This window comes from Chiloscyllium plagiosum, chromosome 2 (genome assembly GCF_004010195.1).
Source record: "Chiloscyllium plagiosum isolate BGI_BamShark_2017 chromosome 2, ASM401019v2, whole genome shotgun sequence".
In the NCBI taxonomy this organism is placed as follows: Eukaryota; Metazoa; Chordata; class Chondrichthyes; order Orectolobiformes; family Hemiscylliidae; genus Chiloscyllium; species Chiloscyllium plagiosum.
The window spans coordinates 128,353,342-128,370,431 of record NC_057711.1 but is presented as its reverse complement, the minus strand read 5'-3'; the positions used below and the strand labels follow the sequence as shown (position 1 = coordinate 128,370,431).

Sequence of the window (17,090 nt, the reverse complement as noted above, 5' to 3'; positions counted from 1 at the left end):
AGAAGCAAATTTAGACTTATGCAAATTTATTTAACCTGTGATCCATAACAGCTGCCATAAAGAAGAAGGAGATGTTTATCCTGTTTGTCTGGACTGGGCTTTAGTTGAAGTCCCAGCATTGCGTTGACTGGAATCTGACATGCATTGCTACCCAATCAGACATTAATGCAGCATATCGAAAATGTGCACTCATACACACAGGGGGATTTTGAACTTTTCTTTCTTTTAAATTTTGTAGATGGGGTTCATTCAGATTAATGAAGAATTTATATTCATTGAACCTCTGAATCACACCTTGGCTGTAACAGGATATGCCCACCGTGTCTACAGGAGAAAACGGTCAATGGATGAAAAATCAGCAGAGAAGCAAGCATCACAACCATTGTGTGGAGTTTATACAGGTATACACCTTTTTCTGAATGGATCCTTTGAAAGGCATGAAGTCTATGTCTGAGTGTCTCAATAGATTGATTGTTGTTGGTATTAGTTCTTGCCTTATCATCTATAAATTACGGTTTACAATATTAGTGGATAACACAAAATGTATTTACTTCTTTGCTATTATAATGTAGGCACAAAATTATTTTGAATATATTAACACCTCAACTAAAATAGTCAAATGTGTAATATAATTCAAACATCTTAAGGATTTATTTGCTAATATTGCCAACAGTAATTCTAAGTTAATGAGCACAACTTTTACATCTGTTCATTTTTTTATTGTTGTTCAGGAGTGATATTGCTATTTTTGTTTAAATATTTGCTCGACCAAATATCAAGCAGAAATGTATAAACTGTCACTTTTTAAAAAAAAAAATGTAATTGTTACTGCTAGCAACTTTTTATTCTGGGATTATAAAATGATCTATTAAAGTATATGCTGATGTATTAGTCAGTTCTGATGGAGAATCATTGATGCAAAACATTTCACAAAAAGGGTGAAAAAGATTATTAATGAATTCAAAAGTAAAAACAGATTGTATCTCTTCTTGCCTTCAAATATTACCCTTCATCGTTCCTGCCCTGAAGACTTTCGACTTTTGCTGATACACTATGAATGCAGTTCTATAGATATGATCATGTGAAGTGATTGGTCCAATGTCTTTATTAATCAGAGACTTTTTTCTTCACCTAACGCAGCATTTTTCTGCAGCAAAAACAAAAAACAAAAAAAATAATGCTTGAAAATTGGAGTAGGTTATTGGCTGCTTAAACTCACTCTCGCATTTGGTAAGAACCATAGCTGATCTGTTTGTGGCACTAATCCAGTCTCTTGCCTGTGCCTTCACAAACTAATGATTACATTCAAGGACAAAACTGATTTTTATTCAGTCCCATTGCTCTTGGATGGAAAATGTCACATATTTAAAGACCCTCAAAGAGAGAAAATTCCTCCTGACCTCTGCCGTAAATGGGAGACCCTTTATTTTAAAAATACAAATAGAAGGTGGTTAATATACAATGTGGAAGAGTGAAATCCTTCTCAAGTATGGAAGCAAAAGTTAGAAGACTGACCATGTCCCTCTAAAATATTGAAGGTGTTGACCTAAACAAGATATTTAATTGACCATGAGCATAGGACAGATTAAACATTAATGAGCAACAACTTTTACACCATGCAATGGTAATGATGGATCTTTGGCAAATGAATATTTTACTTTTAAAACCAAAACTGAAAAATAGTCAATCTGTTTTGAAACAAAGTGGTGTTGAGAGGTCTGGTGACCAATATGTATGAAACTACACAAGGCTGGGAGTTACCCTTGTTGTTTCAGAGTTCTAAAATGCAAACAACCCATTAGAACAGTTTGCAGAGAGGACATTGAGTTACAGCAGGTCTCTCCTGTGGATTTAATGGTTGTTATTGTCATAGTCACTGCTGAAGTCTAGTACACAATGATTTTATTGACCTTTTGGAAATAGAGCAGAATTCCACAGAAAGGGTGTGGGGAGAAACCCATTTGAAAACAAGGAGATGCTAATGGTTGAATTCAAATATTACTGTGTGTAAATACTCAAGTTGTGAGGTAATGTATGTATGAAGAATGGAAAAAAAATTATAGTCACCGGGCAGAAACCAAGCTGTGAAATAAACATTTATTAACATATAATTTGAGTGCAGTCTGGATCAGTTTTGACAGACTGAGAGAGGAGGGCAAAATAAAAAGACATTGCCCTAAAATCCACCAGCAAGCAAATAATTTGGGTTAGCTGTTATCTATCAATCTGGAGTTCAAACCAAACTTTGGCTACAAACTTTAAATCCACAGGAGAGATCTGCTGCATGTTAATGTCTTTTCAGTGAATTGTTCCAGAAGGTCATTTAGCACTTTAATGTCCTGACGCTGACTGGAATAAGCCTGGAACCTACTGTTGCAAAACACTAAGCCACTGAGACTCCATCACTAGAAGCTCCCAACTACCATTTTATTAATGAGCCATAGGGGGATCATCAAGCCCACAAGTTTCAAGTTTCCATCTCATAAGATTCAAATATAATAGTGAATTAATGCACTTGCAAGACCTAAATAGAGTCACAGAGTCACACAGCACGGAAACAGATCCTGCAGCCCAACTAGTCCATGTCGACCATAGTCCTAAACTAAACTAGACCCACCAGCCTGCCCATATCCCTCCAAATATTTCTTATTCATGTACTTATCCAAATGTCTATTACGTTGTAACTGTACCCATATCCACACCTTGCTCAGCAAGTTCTTTCCTGATACGAATCACTCTGTGTAAAAAAAATTGCCCGTCATTTTCTTAAATCTTTCTCCACTTACCTTACAAATGTGCCCCCTCGTCTTGAAATCCCTCATACCAGGGAAAGGCTCTTGCCATTCACCTTTTCTGTACCCCTCATGATTTTTTAAATCTCTGTAAGATCATCTCTCAACCTCCTACGCTTCAGTGAAAAACGTCCCAAACTGTCCAGCCTGTCCTGATATGTCAAACCCTTCATTCCCAGCAAAATCCCGGTAAATCTCTTTTGAACTCTTTTCAGCTTAATAATGTCCTTCTGATAAAAATGCTACCTCATTTGCAATCCCTTTTGTGTGTGCGCTTGCATGGATGCTGATGCAAATACATTTAAACTCCTTTTTAATTGATTCATGGGATATGGGCATTGCTGACTGGGCTGGAACTGATTGCTTATCCCTAATTGGACTTGGTAAGGTGGTCGTAAGCTGCCTTCTTGAACTGCTGAAGTCCAAATTAAAATAATACCTCCCGTTGTTTCAGACTTAGAAGAGCACTTCATGCTGATTTTATTTATTTGAAATGTGGAGAAAGTAAGGACTGCAGATGCTGGAGATCAGAGCTGAAAAATGTGTTGCTGGAAAAGCGCAGCAGGTCAGGCAGCATCCAAGGACCATTCCTGAAGAGGGGCTTATGTCCGAAACGTCGATTCTCCTGTTCTTTGGATGCTGCCTGACCTGCGCTTTTCCAGCAACACATTTTTCAGCTTTATTTGAAATGTACCTAGTCTGGGTTTCTGATCCATTATCGCTCGTGGAACAGAGCGAAGGAAGAGTTTACAACTTTACCAATTAATTCAAATCTAAAATAGCAAGTCTGATTACTTTGAGCACTCACTGGCTGTCCTTCTTCAAACCAACACTGGCCATATTGCTGAGTCTTAGTGGTGCAGGAAAGCTGTAATACTATTTGAGGGTGATTGCTGACTGTCAATTTCCTATTTATTCTACTTGGTTATGTTACTCAGATCGGAGAGATGATGCAATGGTCCTTTCCTTTTTTTCAAGTTTCAACTAGCCACTTTGTCACAGTTACAGATGGAATCATAGATTCATAGAATCATACACCATTGAAACAGACCCGTCAGTCCAACTTGAACATGCTGACCAAGTTTCTCAAACTAAACTAATCCCAATTGCCTACGTTTGGCCCATATCACTGTAAACCTTTCCTACATCTCTTTTAAAAGTTGTAACTGTACCTGCATCTACCACTTCCTTGCTTAAATGTCAAAATCAACTCCAGAATATGAAACTGATTTCATTAAAAGTAGTCCCACAGAGTAAGGGTGGGAAAAAACTTGCAAGAGCATTCATTACAAACACTAGTGTGGATTAGTTAGTTGAGTGATTTGCTTTGGTGCTGTGGCTTCAATGTAATTATAGATAGTCAATGCTGTTAACCAACTGATAAATGCTGAAAGGAATTGAACGTTTTGCATACACGTATAAACAGATACTCAAGGAGGAGCTTACTTTTCGATGTTCCTGAATTGCTGACACCATGGAAACATTGTCAATAGACAATAGGTGCAGGAGTAGGCCATTCTGCCCTTCAAGCCTGCACCACCATTCAATATGATCATGGCTGATCATCCTTAATCAGTATCCTGTTCCTGCCTTATCTCCATAACCCTTGATTCCACTATCCTTGAGAGCTCTATCCAACTCTTTATTAAATGAATCCAGAGACTGGGCCTCCACTGCCCTCTGGGGCACAGCATTCCACACACCCACCACTCTCTGGGTGAAGAAGTTTCTCCTCATCTCTGTCCTAAATGGTCTACCCCATATTTTTAAGCTGTGCCCTCTGGTTCGGCACTCACCCATCAGCGGAAACATGTTTCCTGCCTCCAGAGCGCCCAATCCTTTAATAATCTTATATGTCTCAATCAGATCCCCTCTCAGTCTTCTAAACTCAAGGGTATACAAGCCCAGTCGCTCCAGTCTTTCAGTGTAAGATAATCCCGCCATTCCAGGAATTGACCTCGTGAACCTACGCTGCACTCCCTCAATAGCCAGAATGTCATTCCTCAAATTTGGAGACCAGAACTGCACACAGTACTCCAGGTGTGGTCTCACCAGGGCCCTGTACAGCTGCAGGAGAACCTCTTTGCTTCTATAGTCAATCCCTCTTGTTATGAAGGCCAGCATGCTATTAGCCTTCTTCACTACCTGCTGTACCTGCATGCTTGCCTTCATTGACTGGTGTACAAGAACACCAAAAGGACCAGGGAACAAAGGAACGTGAAGGCGAGAAATATAAGAGATTTTGACACATCCAGGAAAAATGGAATAAGCTTGGACTCTATTGAAAGTTTCTGAGAATAAAGGAGGTTTAGCATGGAGCAAGAAACTGAGGAGTAAAGTCCAGCACCAGTGTGGTGCAGGGAACGGACCATGGGTGTGCTCTGTCTGGGTTTTGAGAGGTTAGCCAATTCACTAACATCTGTTCTGTTTCTCCATCAAAGTGATTTTTATTGTTTCAGTTCATTGAGAATGTTTTAATAATGAAACTGATGGGAGAGTGTCATTTGTGAGGTTAAAAACATTAATAAGAGAAGCAGGAGTAAGGAAGGAACCTTTAAAAGGAACCTTTTATAATTGTCTTTGTAAAATTATAAGAGAAATACTGAATCTAGTGACCTGCAAAAGAAGCAAAGGTGAAATGAGGAAAATCCTTTCCACTGGGTATGGAGAGTAATGCAGGGGGAGCGCAGTGCCCAGGCTTCTCTGACCCGCTCAATGCTATCACATGTCTTCTTGCTGCTCATCCAATCACAGGCAGCTGCTCTCCCAGTGTTTTATTGTTGATGAGCCTATCAGCAACAAATATGGCAGAGAACCAGCCTGTGATTGGAGGACCAGCTGCCAGAGAGTTGGATATCTGCATGTACAGAGGTGACTGTCCTGACTGGTTGTCCTGTGATTGAATTTCTTAGCGCTTTTGGAGTAGAATTTGCCCCTTGCTGCTGTGTGTTTTTGCCACTGGCAAGTCGTCTAACTTCAGTGGTGAGCTTGATTTGTTTTAGATCCTTTAGGGGTCAAGTACAAAGCAGTGACCAGCCAGTGTGCCAGTTCTCCAGCTCCATCCTGTTACTTTTCTTCCTCACCCCATCCTGAACAATCATCCCAAAATCCCATCCCAGCAGGATGGGATATTGACCATCAGACTCAGTCAGACCCTCTGTGGAAATATTATTGAAACTGGCAGGAGAGGCTGAGAAAGTGTCCGTAGTATCACACTTTCTCCACCCTTACAGTATTGAAACAGGCTCTTCAGCCCATCAGGTCCACACCCAACCCTCTAAAGTGCATCCCACTCAGATCCTGCACTACCAACGACTAATCCATGTAACCTACACATTCTTAGTCACTAAGGGCAATTTAGCATGGCCAGTCCACCTAAGATGCATATTTTTGCACTGTGGGAGGAAATTGAAGCATCCAGAGGAAACCTGCACAGATATGTGGCAAATGTACAAATTCCAGATAGACAGACAGTTGAACAAAGGTGAAATTGTACCCAAGTCCCTGGCACTGTGAGGTAGCAATGCTAACCATTGAGCCACCATACCACCCCTGTTAAAAAAGATGGGTGTTCTCAAATTTTATAAATGGAGCTGGATGGTACAAAAGTAAGTATGATTGGAGGTGACTTCAGAAAAACACTGCTTCAGCCTCAAATCAAGCATAGTGTTCAGTCTTGGGTACTGTACTTTAGGAAAGATATGAAGATTGTCAAGGATGGTCAGCACAACATCGAGGGCTGAAGGGCCTGTTCTGTGTTGTATTGTTCTATGTTCTCTTCCAGGGATGAGGATGGAGAGGCTGGGGTTCTTTCCTTCGAGAAGAGAAGGTCGGAAAAGGATTTGATTCTGGTGTTCAGAATTGTGTGAGGCCTAGCCAGAATAGGTAGGGAGAAACTGTTGCCTTCAGCAGATGGATGGAGAGCCAAAAGATACCAATTTAAGGTGATGTGCAAAGGAACTAACGCTGACTTGGGGGAAAAACGCATTTTAATGCAATAAGCAGTTAGGGTCTTGAATTCTTTGCCTAAGAGTAAGGTGGACACAGATACATACATGGTTTTAAAAGGAATTAAGTGCCTGAAAATAAAATAAAAAATAGTTGGAGGATTTGTGAAAGGTTGGGATATAGTTCCAGTTGAGTTACTTCATTTCCCCTTCCCCCACCTCACCCTAGTTCCAAACTTCCAGCTCAGCACTGTCCCCATGACTTGTCTGGACTTGTCCTCCCTGCCTATCTCCTTTTCCACCTATCCACTCCACCCTCTCCTCCCTGACCTATCACTTTCATCCCCTCCCCCACTCACCCATTGTACTCTATGCTACTTTCTCCCCACCCCCACCTTCCTCTAGCTTATCTCTCCACCCTTCAGGCTCTCTGTCTTTATTCCTGATGAAGGGCTTTTGCCCGAAACGTTGATTTTACTGCTCTTCGGATGCTGCCTGAACTGCTGTGCTCTTCCAGCACCACTAATCCAGAATCTGGTTTCCAGCATCTGCAGTCATTGTTTTTACTCTTGTAGAGAACTAGTATGGACACAGAAGGCTGAATGGCTCCGTCCGTGCTATGAAAGTGGGATCTCCACTTCTCAGAACAGGAGGAACAGTCAGTCTGATTAGCTGGCACTTCAGTGATTCCAGCAGAGCCAGTAGTCCCAGCGATCCCAGCAGTCACAGTGATCCCAGTAGTCCAAGCAGTACCAGCGATCCCAATTATTCCAGCGATTTCAATGATCCCAATGGTCCTAGCAATCCCAGCATTCCCAGGAGTACCAGCGATCCAGTGATCCCTGCAGTCCCAGCAGCAAGCAGTAATCGCAGCCAGGACTACAGTGATCCCTGACAAGAAGGTCCACAGATACTTGACTTCAAGGGAAATCCGGGAATTTGGCTGGAGAAGCATCGGGAATCCTAGTAGTTAGGTGAGGGGGCAGGGGAAGCAAAGGGAGCAGGAGACCTTGTTTGAGAAACCACAATAGCAGTGTGATCATGTTATGGATGGGAGCCTCTGGCCACAGGGAATCCACAAAAGGGTGAGCCTCCCATTCCTACCTTTTATCTGGCTCTGGGAAAATAGTGGACTGACCACTTTCCTTCTGCCTTTGATTCGTATTATGATGACAGAGATGGAAATACAGCCTTGGGGGCCTTTAATTGGCAACTTAAAGACCACAACTTGCCTAAGGACTGGCTGATACCAGGCTGATGGACTCTCACCACAGTAAGAGGGCCAGTCCGCACTGAGCATGGTGACATTGGGCTGGCCACTTGTTTATTTTGTGTCTTTCCCCCACATTCCCCCAAAGGGTCAGTTGAGGTTGTTAACTGTAAAAGTAACACCAGTACAGTTTGCAGTGTTTCCAATGTCTGAGGCTATGTAAGTAAGTGCAATGTATAAGTAGTTTATTAAATGTGCCAATAGGAGGTGGAAAGTGAAAGAGTTCTGAATGGCAACGTTGACCTACCATTTTCTGATCTTTTGCTTTATATTTATAACCTTTCACCAACACAGTAGACGTTAGTTCGAGCTTATTTACATTTTCATTAGTGTTTTTGCTCCATGTGTACTCTCAATGACTCATGTGGTGTCTTGAGCAGAATCAATCAATAAAAAGACCTTTGATTTAATTATTTTTAGCTTGCTTTGAAAAGCTGTGCCACTATTGTTCTTAAGTTTAACTTCACGATCTTATGGTGACCTGAGCTAACTGCTACAATGCGATGACTAATTATAAGTAAAATGCTGTAAATGTAATTATTTACAGTTGGCAACGCTCTTTGCGAACAAGTAAACTAGCAAATAATTATAAAATATATGAATGGGAGCCTTTGTCATAGATCATGAGAATAAACTATCTCTGAGTGGTTATTGAAAGACATTTATTAGTGCATAATAACATAATTTTGTATAGTGATTATAGCAATTATTACCGTATTAAGGTCTATTATCATCCTAAGTTAGATAATAACCTCCTACATTAAAGAAAAATTACAATATAAAGGGAAACATTTTAAATAAAGATTGAATATCCTTTTGGTTAAAAGCTGTCTAATACAATTTCAAACCATCCTGGTTCTTCACAATAATCCCTTTGTAAATTCCTCTGACATTTCTTGAACTATTTCTTTAGAAAATGGTCATTTGCTTCGCACAGATGGGAATGTTGAGCTTCAAAGAATTTAGAATTTTAACAACGTTAATTAGAGAGAGAAATCTGGTAGAATCCAGAGAGAAAGAGAAATCCATTAACTGGGGAATAAAGTATGTTCTCCAACTCTCTCAGAACTGTTGCTCTCCCAAACCCTGATTTCCAGCTTTTTCAATTATAGAGTTAAGACTGAGAAAGTGAAGGTGATCAAAGACATTTTGCTGTGGATTTTAATTATTCTACGGTAAAGCCAAGCCAATAAACATAAAAGCTTCATTGGCATGAGCACTTGGAGGTCTAGTTGCTTTATAATGATACACAGTTTGAACTTGTTTAACTTTTCGCTGAGAAATTTAACTGCAGAAATTAATTACTTCATGCCTACAGGTGAGCTGATTGCATTTTTCTTTGAAATAAAGTTTGCTTTAGGAAATGCTTGCTGATGCGTGAAAGTACATTTAAACATTGGAGTTGCAATTTCCAGCTTGATTGTATTGTTTGTGGCTGGCTTGCTGTGTGACAAAGTTTCCTGAATCTCATTAATCTCCTGTGAGTTACCAGATGCGTAACTGCTGTAGATTTGATTCAATCTGCTGTGATAACATCTCAATTTGATTAATTAGGGAACTGACCATAGGAAATAGGAGAAAGAGTAGGCCATTTTTTAAATTCCCTACAGTTTGGAAACAGGCCCTTCAGCCCGACCCAACCCTCTGAAGAGTAACCCACCCAGCCCCATTCCCATACCCTATATTTACCCCTGACTAATGCACCTAACACTATGGGCAATTTAGTACGGCCAGTTCATCTGACCTGCACATCTTTGGACTGTGGGAGGAAACTGCAGCACCCAGAGGAAACCCACGCAGACACGGGGAGAATGTGTAAACTCCATGCAGACAGTCGCCTGAGGCTGGAATCGAAATGGAGTCCGTGGGCGCTGTGAGTCAGCAGTGCTAACAACTAAACCAAAATTTGGTCCATTTAGCCCACTCTGCCATGTCTCGAGATCATGCCTGATCTTCTACATTAATGCCATTTCCTCACACTCTTCCACGTTCATTGATAACTCCTGCATTACCCTCTTATCCCTTGCTAGCTTTCACATCTGGAGATCTATCAGTCTCTGTCGTGAATCGACCAAAGAACTGAGCTTCTGCAGCCTTCTTGGTTATGGAATCCTGAAGCCTTACCACCCTCTGTGAGGAAAATCCTCTCCATTTCAGCCCTAAATGGCCTCACTTTTTCTGAGACGTAATCCCCTGGTTTCTACACGATTTAACCCTCAGAAGCATCCATCCTACATCGAACCTATTGAGCCCTGTAAGAATTTTGTATGCATCAGTAAGTTCACCTTTCACAGTTTTAAACTGGAGGGAATATAGACTCAGCCTCCTCAGTCTTTCTTCAGAGAATGATCTTGATGTCCCAGAAAACTTGTGTATGGTGTACATCCTTTGTGACAGGTGTGTCCTTCCTTTGGTCAGGAGAGCAAACTGTACAATGTGCTGCAAGTAATGTCTTACCAAAGGCTTATACAATTTCAGCAAGAGATCTTTACTCCTGTACTCTCATTCTCTTGCAATAAAGGCCAGCATGCTTGCTAACTCTCATGTTAATTTTCAGTGATATATGAACAAGTACTCCAGGTCTGTTTGCATATCAATGTTTTCAAGGCAGGAAAAGAAATGAGGAAAACTAAAACAATCAATGCATTGATCCTTCAAATTGACTGATTTAGTGTAATATAAACATATCAATTGGTTTCTCAGCAAAGGTTTCCTGTATCTACCAGCCTGACTTATAAATGGCAAAATTCATAACATATTACTAGCCTTTCTTCAAGGTCTAAATTTATTGTGTTGTCTTATGTTAGTGTCAGGTAAAAACAATGACTGCAGATGCTGGAAACTAGAGTCTAGATTAGAGTGGTGCTGGAAAAGCACAGCAGGTCAGGCTGCTCCTCGGATGCTGCCTGACCTGCTGTGCTTTTCCAGCAACACTCTAATGTAGACTTATGTTAGTGTCAGTCATGTCTCATTTGTTGCATTCTCATCTCTGACTTAGGAGTTTGTGTCTTCTAGTTTCACTCCAAAAACTTGAGTCTAGCACCTTGGCTGAAACTCCAGTACAGTATTGAGAGGGTATTCCTGCAGAATAAGATGTTAAACTGAAGCTGCACTATTTTTTCTCAGATGGAGGTGCTCTGAAAGCTTGTAATTTCAAATAAATCTGTTGGACTATAGCCTGGTGTTGTGTGATGCTGACAAATATTTGTCCCAAGGACAGATCATCAAGTCGTTATGTTTGTGGGAACAAACTGTTTGCAAACTGGCTGCAGTTTTTCTCATATTACAGCAGTGAGTACACTTGAAAAGCCCTTTCACCATAAAGTACTTAAGACATCACAAGGTCATGTCAGGCTCTATATCAATGCAATTTGCTTACTTTTTTTTCATTTAACCAATGTATTATTTTTTCCACTGGCAACTTTGGTTCCTTTGGGGAAGTTGGAAAAAAATCTCTTTGTTATTTATCTCAGTAAAGACAGCTGAATAACTCAGCCTACAAATGAATGAACTCTGGATGTTAGCATCCATTTGTTATCAACTTGACTCTTGTTGCAGTGATTTGTAGCTGACACTACTGACAGAAAACTCTGCACAGAGGCTAATGTGCTGTAGCCTCTTATAATGTGCTGACATTCTAGTGTTGATCATTGCTTAAATTGTTTCTAAGTCAGTATGGGAAAATTATGTTAGTTGTCTTAATATCTTGTTAACAATTTTTCAATTGTGTTTTACAGATAAAAGAGAATCCAAAAATAGAAAACAAATGGAGAGAGGAAGAGGCAGGAGATACACATATAAATTATCACATGACTATAATGTAGAGACCTTAGTTGTTGCTGATACAGCAATGGTCAACTATCATGGAGCTGATGCTGTCAGAAGGTTCATTTTAACTGTCATGAATATGGTGAGAATGAATTGTAGTTGTATTAAACATTGTTGAACAATTACTAACTTAATAACAAACAGTAAAACATGAATGGTTATATATTCTGGCACAATCCTGTTGTGGCCCAGATTTCCTCCTTCCCCCACAACCCAAGTTCTCACGACCTTAAAGAAAAACATAAATTGCTGGAGAAACTAAGCAAGTCTGGCAGCATGAGTACAGAGAGAAACAGAGTCAACATTTCCATTCTAGTGACCCTTCTTCAGATTGCCAGACCTGCTGAATTTCTCTCGCAATTACTGTTTTATTTTTGTTTCAGATCTTCAGCTTTCATGGTTCTTTGGTTTATTCTCACTGACCTTGTTTGAGTCAGCAACGCTGACCACTTCAGAGACTTTGTCTGAAGGATTTTAGTGGGGTGGTGGCTCTCCTTCCAGACCATCCTTCATCTACAACTGGGCATCACTGCTAGGGAATGACACAGTAACTCTGAGGAGTTGCAATGACTGCCTGTCTGTAACTAGAATTCCCACTGGGAATTAGACCTTGGATGTCACCTGAGATCACAAAGCTTGAAAATGTTTGGCTGTGTTTCTGAACCCTTTTATGAAGACAGCTTGCTGCTCACATGTCATATTTTTCGGGGCAGGGTGGAACTCCAGATTGACATGCACTTCTATATTTTGTTGCCTTTTGAACATACATTTGCAAATGTCTATCAGAACCATCAGTAATTGATGGAGAAAAATAACCTTATGATGAATGTAAATCTTCATCAGGAACAACTTAAATGATTTGTATTGCTGAAGGAGTTAATCATATAAGACCATAAGACCATCAGACATAGGAGGAGAACTTAGGCCATTCAGCCCGTCAAGTCTGCTCTGCCATTCAATCATGACTGACAGGTTTCTCAATCCCATTCTCCTGCTTTCTCCTCACAACCCTTGATCCTCTTGATAATCAAGAACTCAACTATCTCAGTCTTAAATATACTCAATGACTTGGACCCCACAGCCTTCTGTAGCAATGAATTCCACAGATTCACCACTCTCTGGCTGAAGAGGTTTCTCTTTATCTCTGTTCTAAAAGGTCTTCCCTTTACCTTAAGGCTGTGTCCTTGGGTCCCCATCTCTCCTACCAATGGAAACATCTTCCCAACATCTACTCTGTCCAAGCCATTCAGTATCCTGTAAGTTTCAATTAGATCCTACCGCTTATCCTTCTAAACTCCATCGTGTATAGACCCAGAGTCCTCAAACATTCCCCATACATTAAGCTTTTCATTCCTGGGACCATTTTCGTGAACCTCCTCTGAACCCTCTCCAGGGCCAGTATATCCTTCCTGCAATATGGGGCCCAAAATTGCGCACAAGACTCTAAATGAAGTATCTGACTTATTGCCTGATATCTTGTAATTTTTCAATACAAGACTTGAGTTTTGAATGTGATGAATACTGTCCATTTGTTTGGAAAACTACAATTATAAAGAAAATCTATACAGCTTTGGATATGCAGCTCTCTTGATTGACATCCTATCCACCACCTTAAACATTCACTCCTGCCAGCCTTGGCGCAATGTGGCTGCAGTGGTTATTGCCTACAAGGTGCACTGAGCAAGACACTGAGGTGTCTTTGACAGCACTGTCCAAATCTATGATCTCTACCATGTGGAAGGTCAAGAATAGCAGGCACAGGGGAACACTGCTACTCACAAGTTTTCTTCCAAGTTGCGCACAATCCTGACTTGAAGTAAATTACCAAGCCTTCATTGCCACTGGGAAAAATTATCCGCTCCCTTTCTAACACTAACTATGCCAGAAAGGGTTTGCCAAGACAAACTGAGAACACAGTTCATTGTCACTTTCTCAAGGAATATTATGGATTCAGTTACTGCTGGCTTTGCCAGTGACACAATATCCAATGAGCCAATAATATATAGAAAAAATACGTAGGATAGACCCAGACCAAATTGATTAGAAAAATCGGTTAAATTTGAAACAAAAAGCTTAGACCAGGTATTGTTCATGGGTTCAGTGTGGAACCTAAATGCCCGGATAATTTTCAAACATTGACATCCAAATTCCCTTAAGCAATATCCAGCTACTGGGACAATTTCATCAACATTTTTTTTGTCAGGTTCCAGTTGTAATGTGCATTTCAGCTGTCAGTGTGATTAATGTCCCTGGATATTGGTGCATCTGCTTCAAGCACTTTTTTTTTGCTACAAACGTTTTTTTCTAGGTCTTCAATCTGTTCCAACACAAAAGTCTTGGCATACAAATGAACCTACGAGTGACAAAACTTGTTTTGCTTCATGAAACACCGGTAAGAAGAATATTAGTTCATTGTGGAGTGTAAGAAATAATGTATTATTTTGTGTAAGATTATACTATATATGTAGTGGCTTGAAATGTCTGCTTTAAAATAAAGTATTGAGTGTTTTGCAGCTGCCCCATAATTTAAACCTAATGATATCTTGAATCTGTCTCTTGCACTGAAAGTAAATGCATGTCTGTTCATGCAATCTTTTCTCCAAGATGTGCGCCCCTCTGTTAACACTAAAGTTAGATGCAATGGACATATGACTATTCTTTAAGAATGCTATTATTTACATCCATCCTTATTTATTACATTTCGGTTAATTTCATTGATGTTCAGTGACAGCATTAATGTTGTTTTATGCGGTGTAAGATCTGTTAAATGATGTACAATGAGATCATTAAGTGGAATATCAATGTGTCTAAGGTGGTAGCATTTGGTCTGGGTTCCGGTCAAATGAGTAAAAATTCTAAGCATGTCACTAAGATACCTCCAAATGGCTGGCATTCATGAGGAATAGAGAGGTTGCAGCAATTTTTCTTCTAATTTCCCTTCATTTTGCACACCTGATTTGTTGCATTGTACACCACTTTTATGTTTAGAGTGCACTTCATATGTTTTCCATTCATTCAGGCACATAGGTGTCACTGTCTGGGCCAGTATTTATCGCTCATCCATGTTTCCTTTGAGAAAGGTGATAGTGAGCTGCCTTCTTGAAGCTCTGAAGTCCCTTTGGTGTTGGTACACTATAATGTTGTTCAGAAGGGAGTTTCAGGATTTTAATATATTTCCAAGTCAGGAAGTTGGGTGATTTGGAGGGGAACTCACGGGTGATGTTGCTGGTATGTATCTGCTGCCCTTGTCCTTCTAGATGGAAGTAATCATGGGTTTGGAAGGATCTTTGGTGATTTTGGAAGGATTTTGTGGGTAGTATACACTACTGCCAATGAGCAGTGGTGTTGGTGGGAGTAGATGGTTGTGGATGTAGTGCCAGTCTAGGTGGCTGCTTTGTCCTGGATGGTGCTGAGCTTCTAGCATGTTGTTGGAGCTGCACTCCTCCAGGCAAGTGGGGAGTATCCACCATGGCCCTGACCTGTACCTTGTAGATGGTGGACAGGATTTGGTTGGTCAAGGGATATGTTACAGACTGTAGGATTCCTAGCGTCTGACTTGCTTTTGTAGCCATAGTATTCAGTTGGCTAGTCCAGTGAGTTTCTGGTCAATGGTAACCCCGAGAATGTGATGGGGGGGAGATTCAGTGATGGTAACACCATTGAGTATCAAGGTGCGGTGGTTAGATTGTCTCTTGTTGTAGATAGCCATTGCCTGGCACTTGTGCATTGTGAGTGTTTCTTGCCACTTTTAGCCCAAGCCTGGATATAGTCCGTGTCTTGCTGCATTTGGGCATCTGCTGCTTCAGTATGTGACAAGTTGCAAATGGTGCTGAACATTTTGTAATCATCAATGAACACACCTATTTTTCATTTTATGATGTCAGGAAGATAATTGATGGAGCAACTGATGATGGTTGGACATAGGACGTCACCCTGAGGAACTCCTGCAGAGATGTCCTGAAACTGAGATGACTAGCCTCCAACAACCATACACACCATCATTTGTGTGAGTTAGGACTCCAACCAAGGGAGAGCTTGCCCTGATTCCAGTTTTGCTGGGGGCTCCTTGAGGCCACACTCAGTCAAATGAAACCTTGATGTCAAGGACACTCACTCACTCTCCTCTCAATAATATAAAACAAGGTTAAACAAAGAGCTGCAAATGGTGAAAATCTGAAACAGAAATAGAAACAGTAAAGACTGGCAAAATTCAGGAGGTCTGGCAGCATCTACGGAGCAAATGTAACATTAATGTTTTGAGTCCAGTGGTTCTTCATTCCCCCACCTCTGGAATTTAGCTCATTGTCCATTTTCTGAACCAAGGCTGTAATAAGATCAGGAGCTGAGTGGCATCACTGAGCAGGTTATTGCTGAGCAGGCGCTGCTTGATAGCACTATTGATGATACCTTCCATCACTTTACTGGTGATTGAGTGTAGGCTGATGGGACGGTAATATCCAGTTGGGATTTGTCCTGATTTTTGTGTATGGAACATACCTGGGCAATTTTCCACACGGTCAGGTCAATGTTAGTGTTGTAACTGTACGCTTTGCACAACTTAGAGGGACGGGTACTGGTACAAAGGCTGTCACCCCCTGCATAGGGTGATCCAGACTACTAAATGTTGCACAACTTGGATGGAAAGATGGCAATTTGCTAGCATGCATCCAGGTGAGGATTTGCCATTTAAGACCTGGATGTCTCAGTTTGAGGTAAAAACAATGACTGCAGATGCTGGAAACCAGATTCTGGATCAGTGGTGCTGGAAGAGCACAGCAATTCAGGCAGCATCCGAGGACAGACAAAATCGACGTTTCGGGCAAAAGCCCTTCATCAGGAATAAAGGCAGAGAGCCTGAAGCGTGGAGAGATAAGCTAGAGGAGGGTGGGGGTGGGGATAGAGTAGCATAGAGTACAATAGGGCGGTGGGGGAGGAGATGAAGGTGATAGGTCAGGGAGGAGAGGGTGGAGTGGATAGGTGGAAAAGGAGCTGGGCAGGTCGGACAAGTCCGGACAGGTCAGGGGATCGAGTTGCTGGAGGTTAGAAGCTAGGATGAGGTGGGGGAAGGGGAAATGAGGAAACTGTTAAAATCCACATTGATGCCCTGGGGTTGAAGTGTTCCGAGGCAGAAGATGAGGCGTTCTTCCTCCAGGCATCTGGTGGTGAGGGAGCGGCGGTGGAGGAGGCCCAGCACCTCCATATCCTCGGCAGAGTGAGAGGGGGAGTTGAAATGTTGGGCCACAGGGCGGTGTG

The 17,090-nt window shown here is 41.1% G+C and overlaps 1 protein-coding gene across 2 annotated transcripts in view; it reads left to right on the top strand.

Annotated features, from left to right (window-relative positions):
* LOC122563838 (A disintegrin and metalloproteinase with thrombospondin motifs 19-like) overlaps window positions 1-17,090 on the top strand; it is a 526,911-nt gene that overhangs the window by 17,139 nt on the left and 492,682 nt on the right. For both annotated transcript variants that reach the window (XM_043718038.1, XM_043718033.1), the window contains exons 2-4: window positions 239-401; window positions 11,747-11,919; window positions 14,146-14,229. In XM_043718038.1, coding sequence (XP_043573973.1) covers window positions 239-401; window positions 11,747-11,919; window positions 14,146-14,229 — 420 coding nt within the window. The remainder of the gene's footprint in view (window positions 1-238; window positions 402-11,746; window positions 11,920-14,145; window positions 14,230-17,090) is intronic.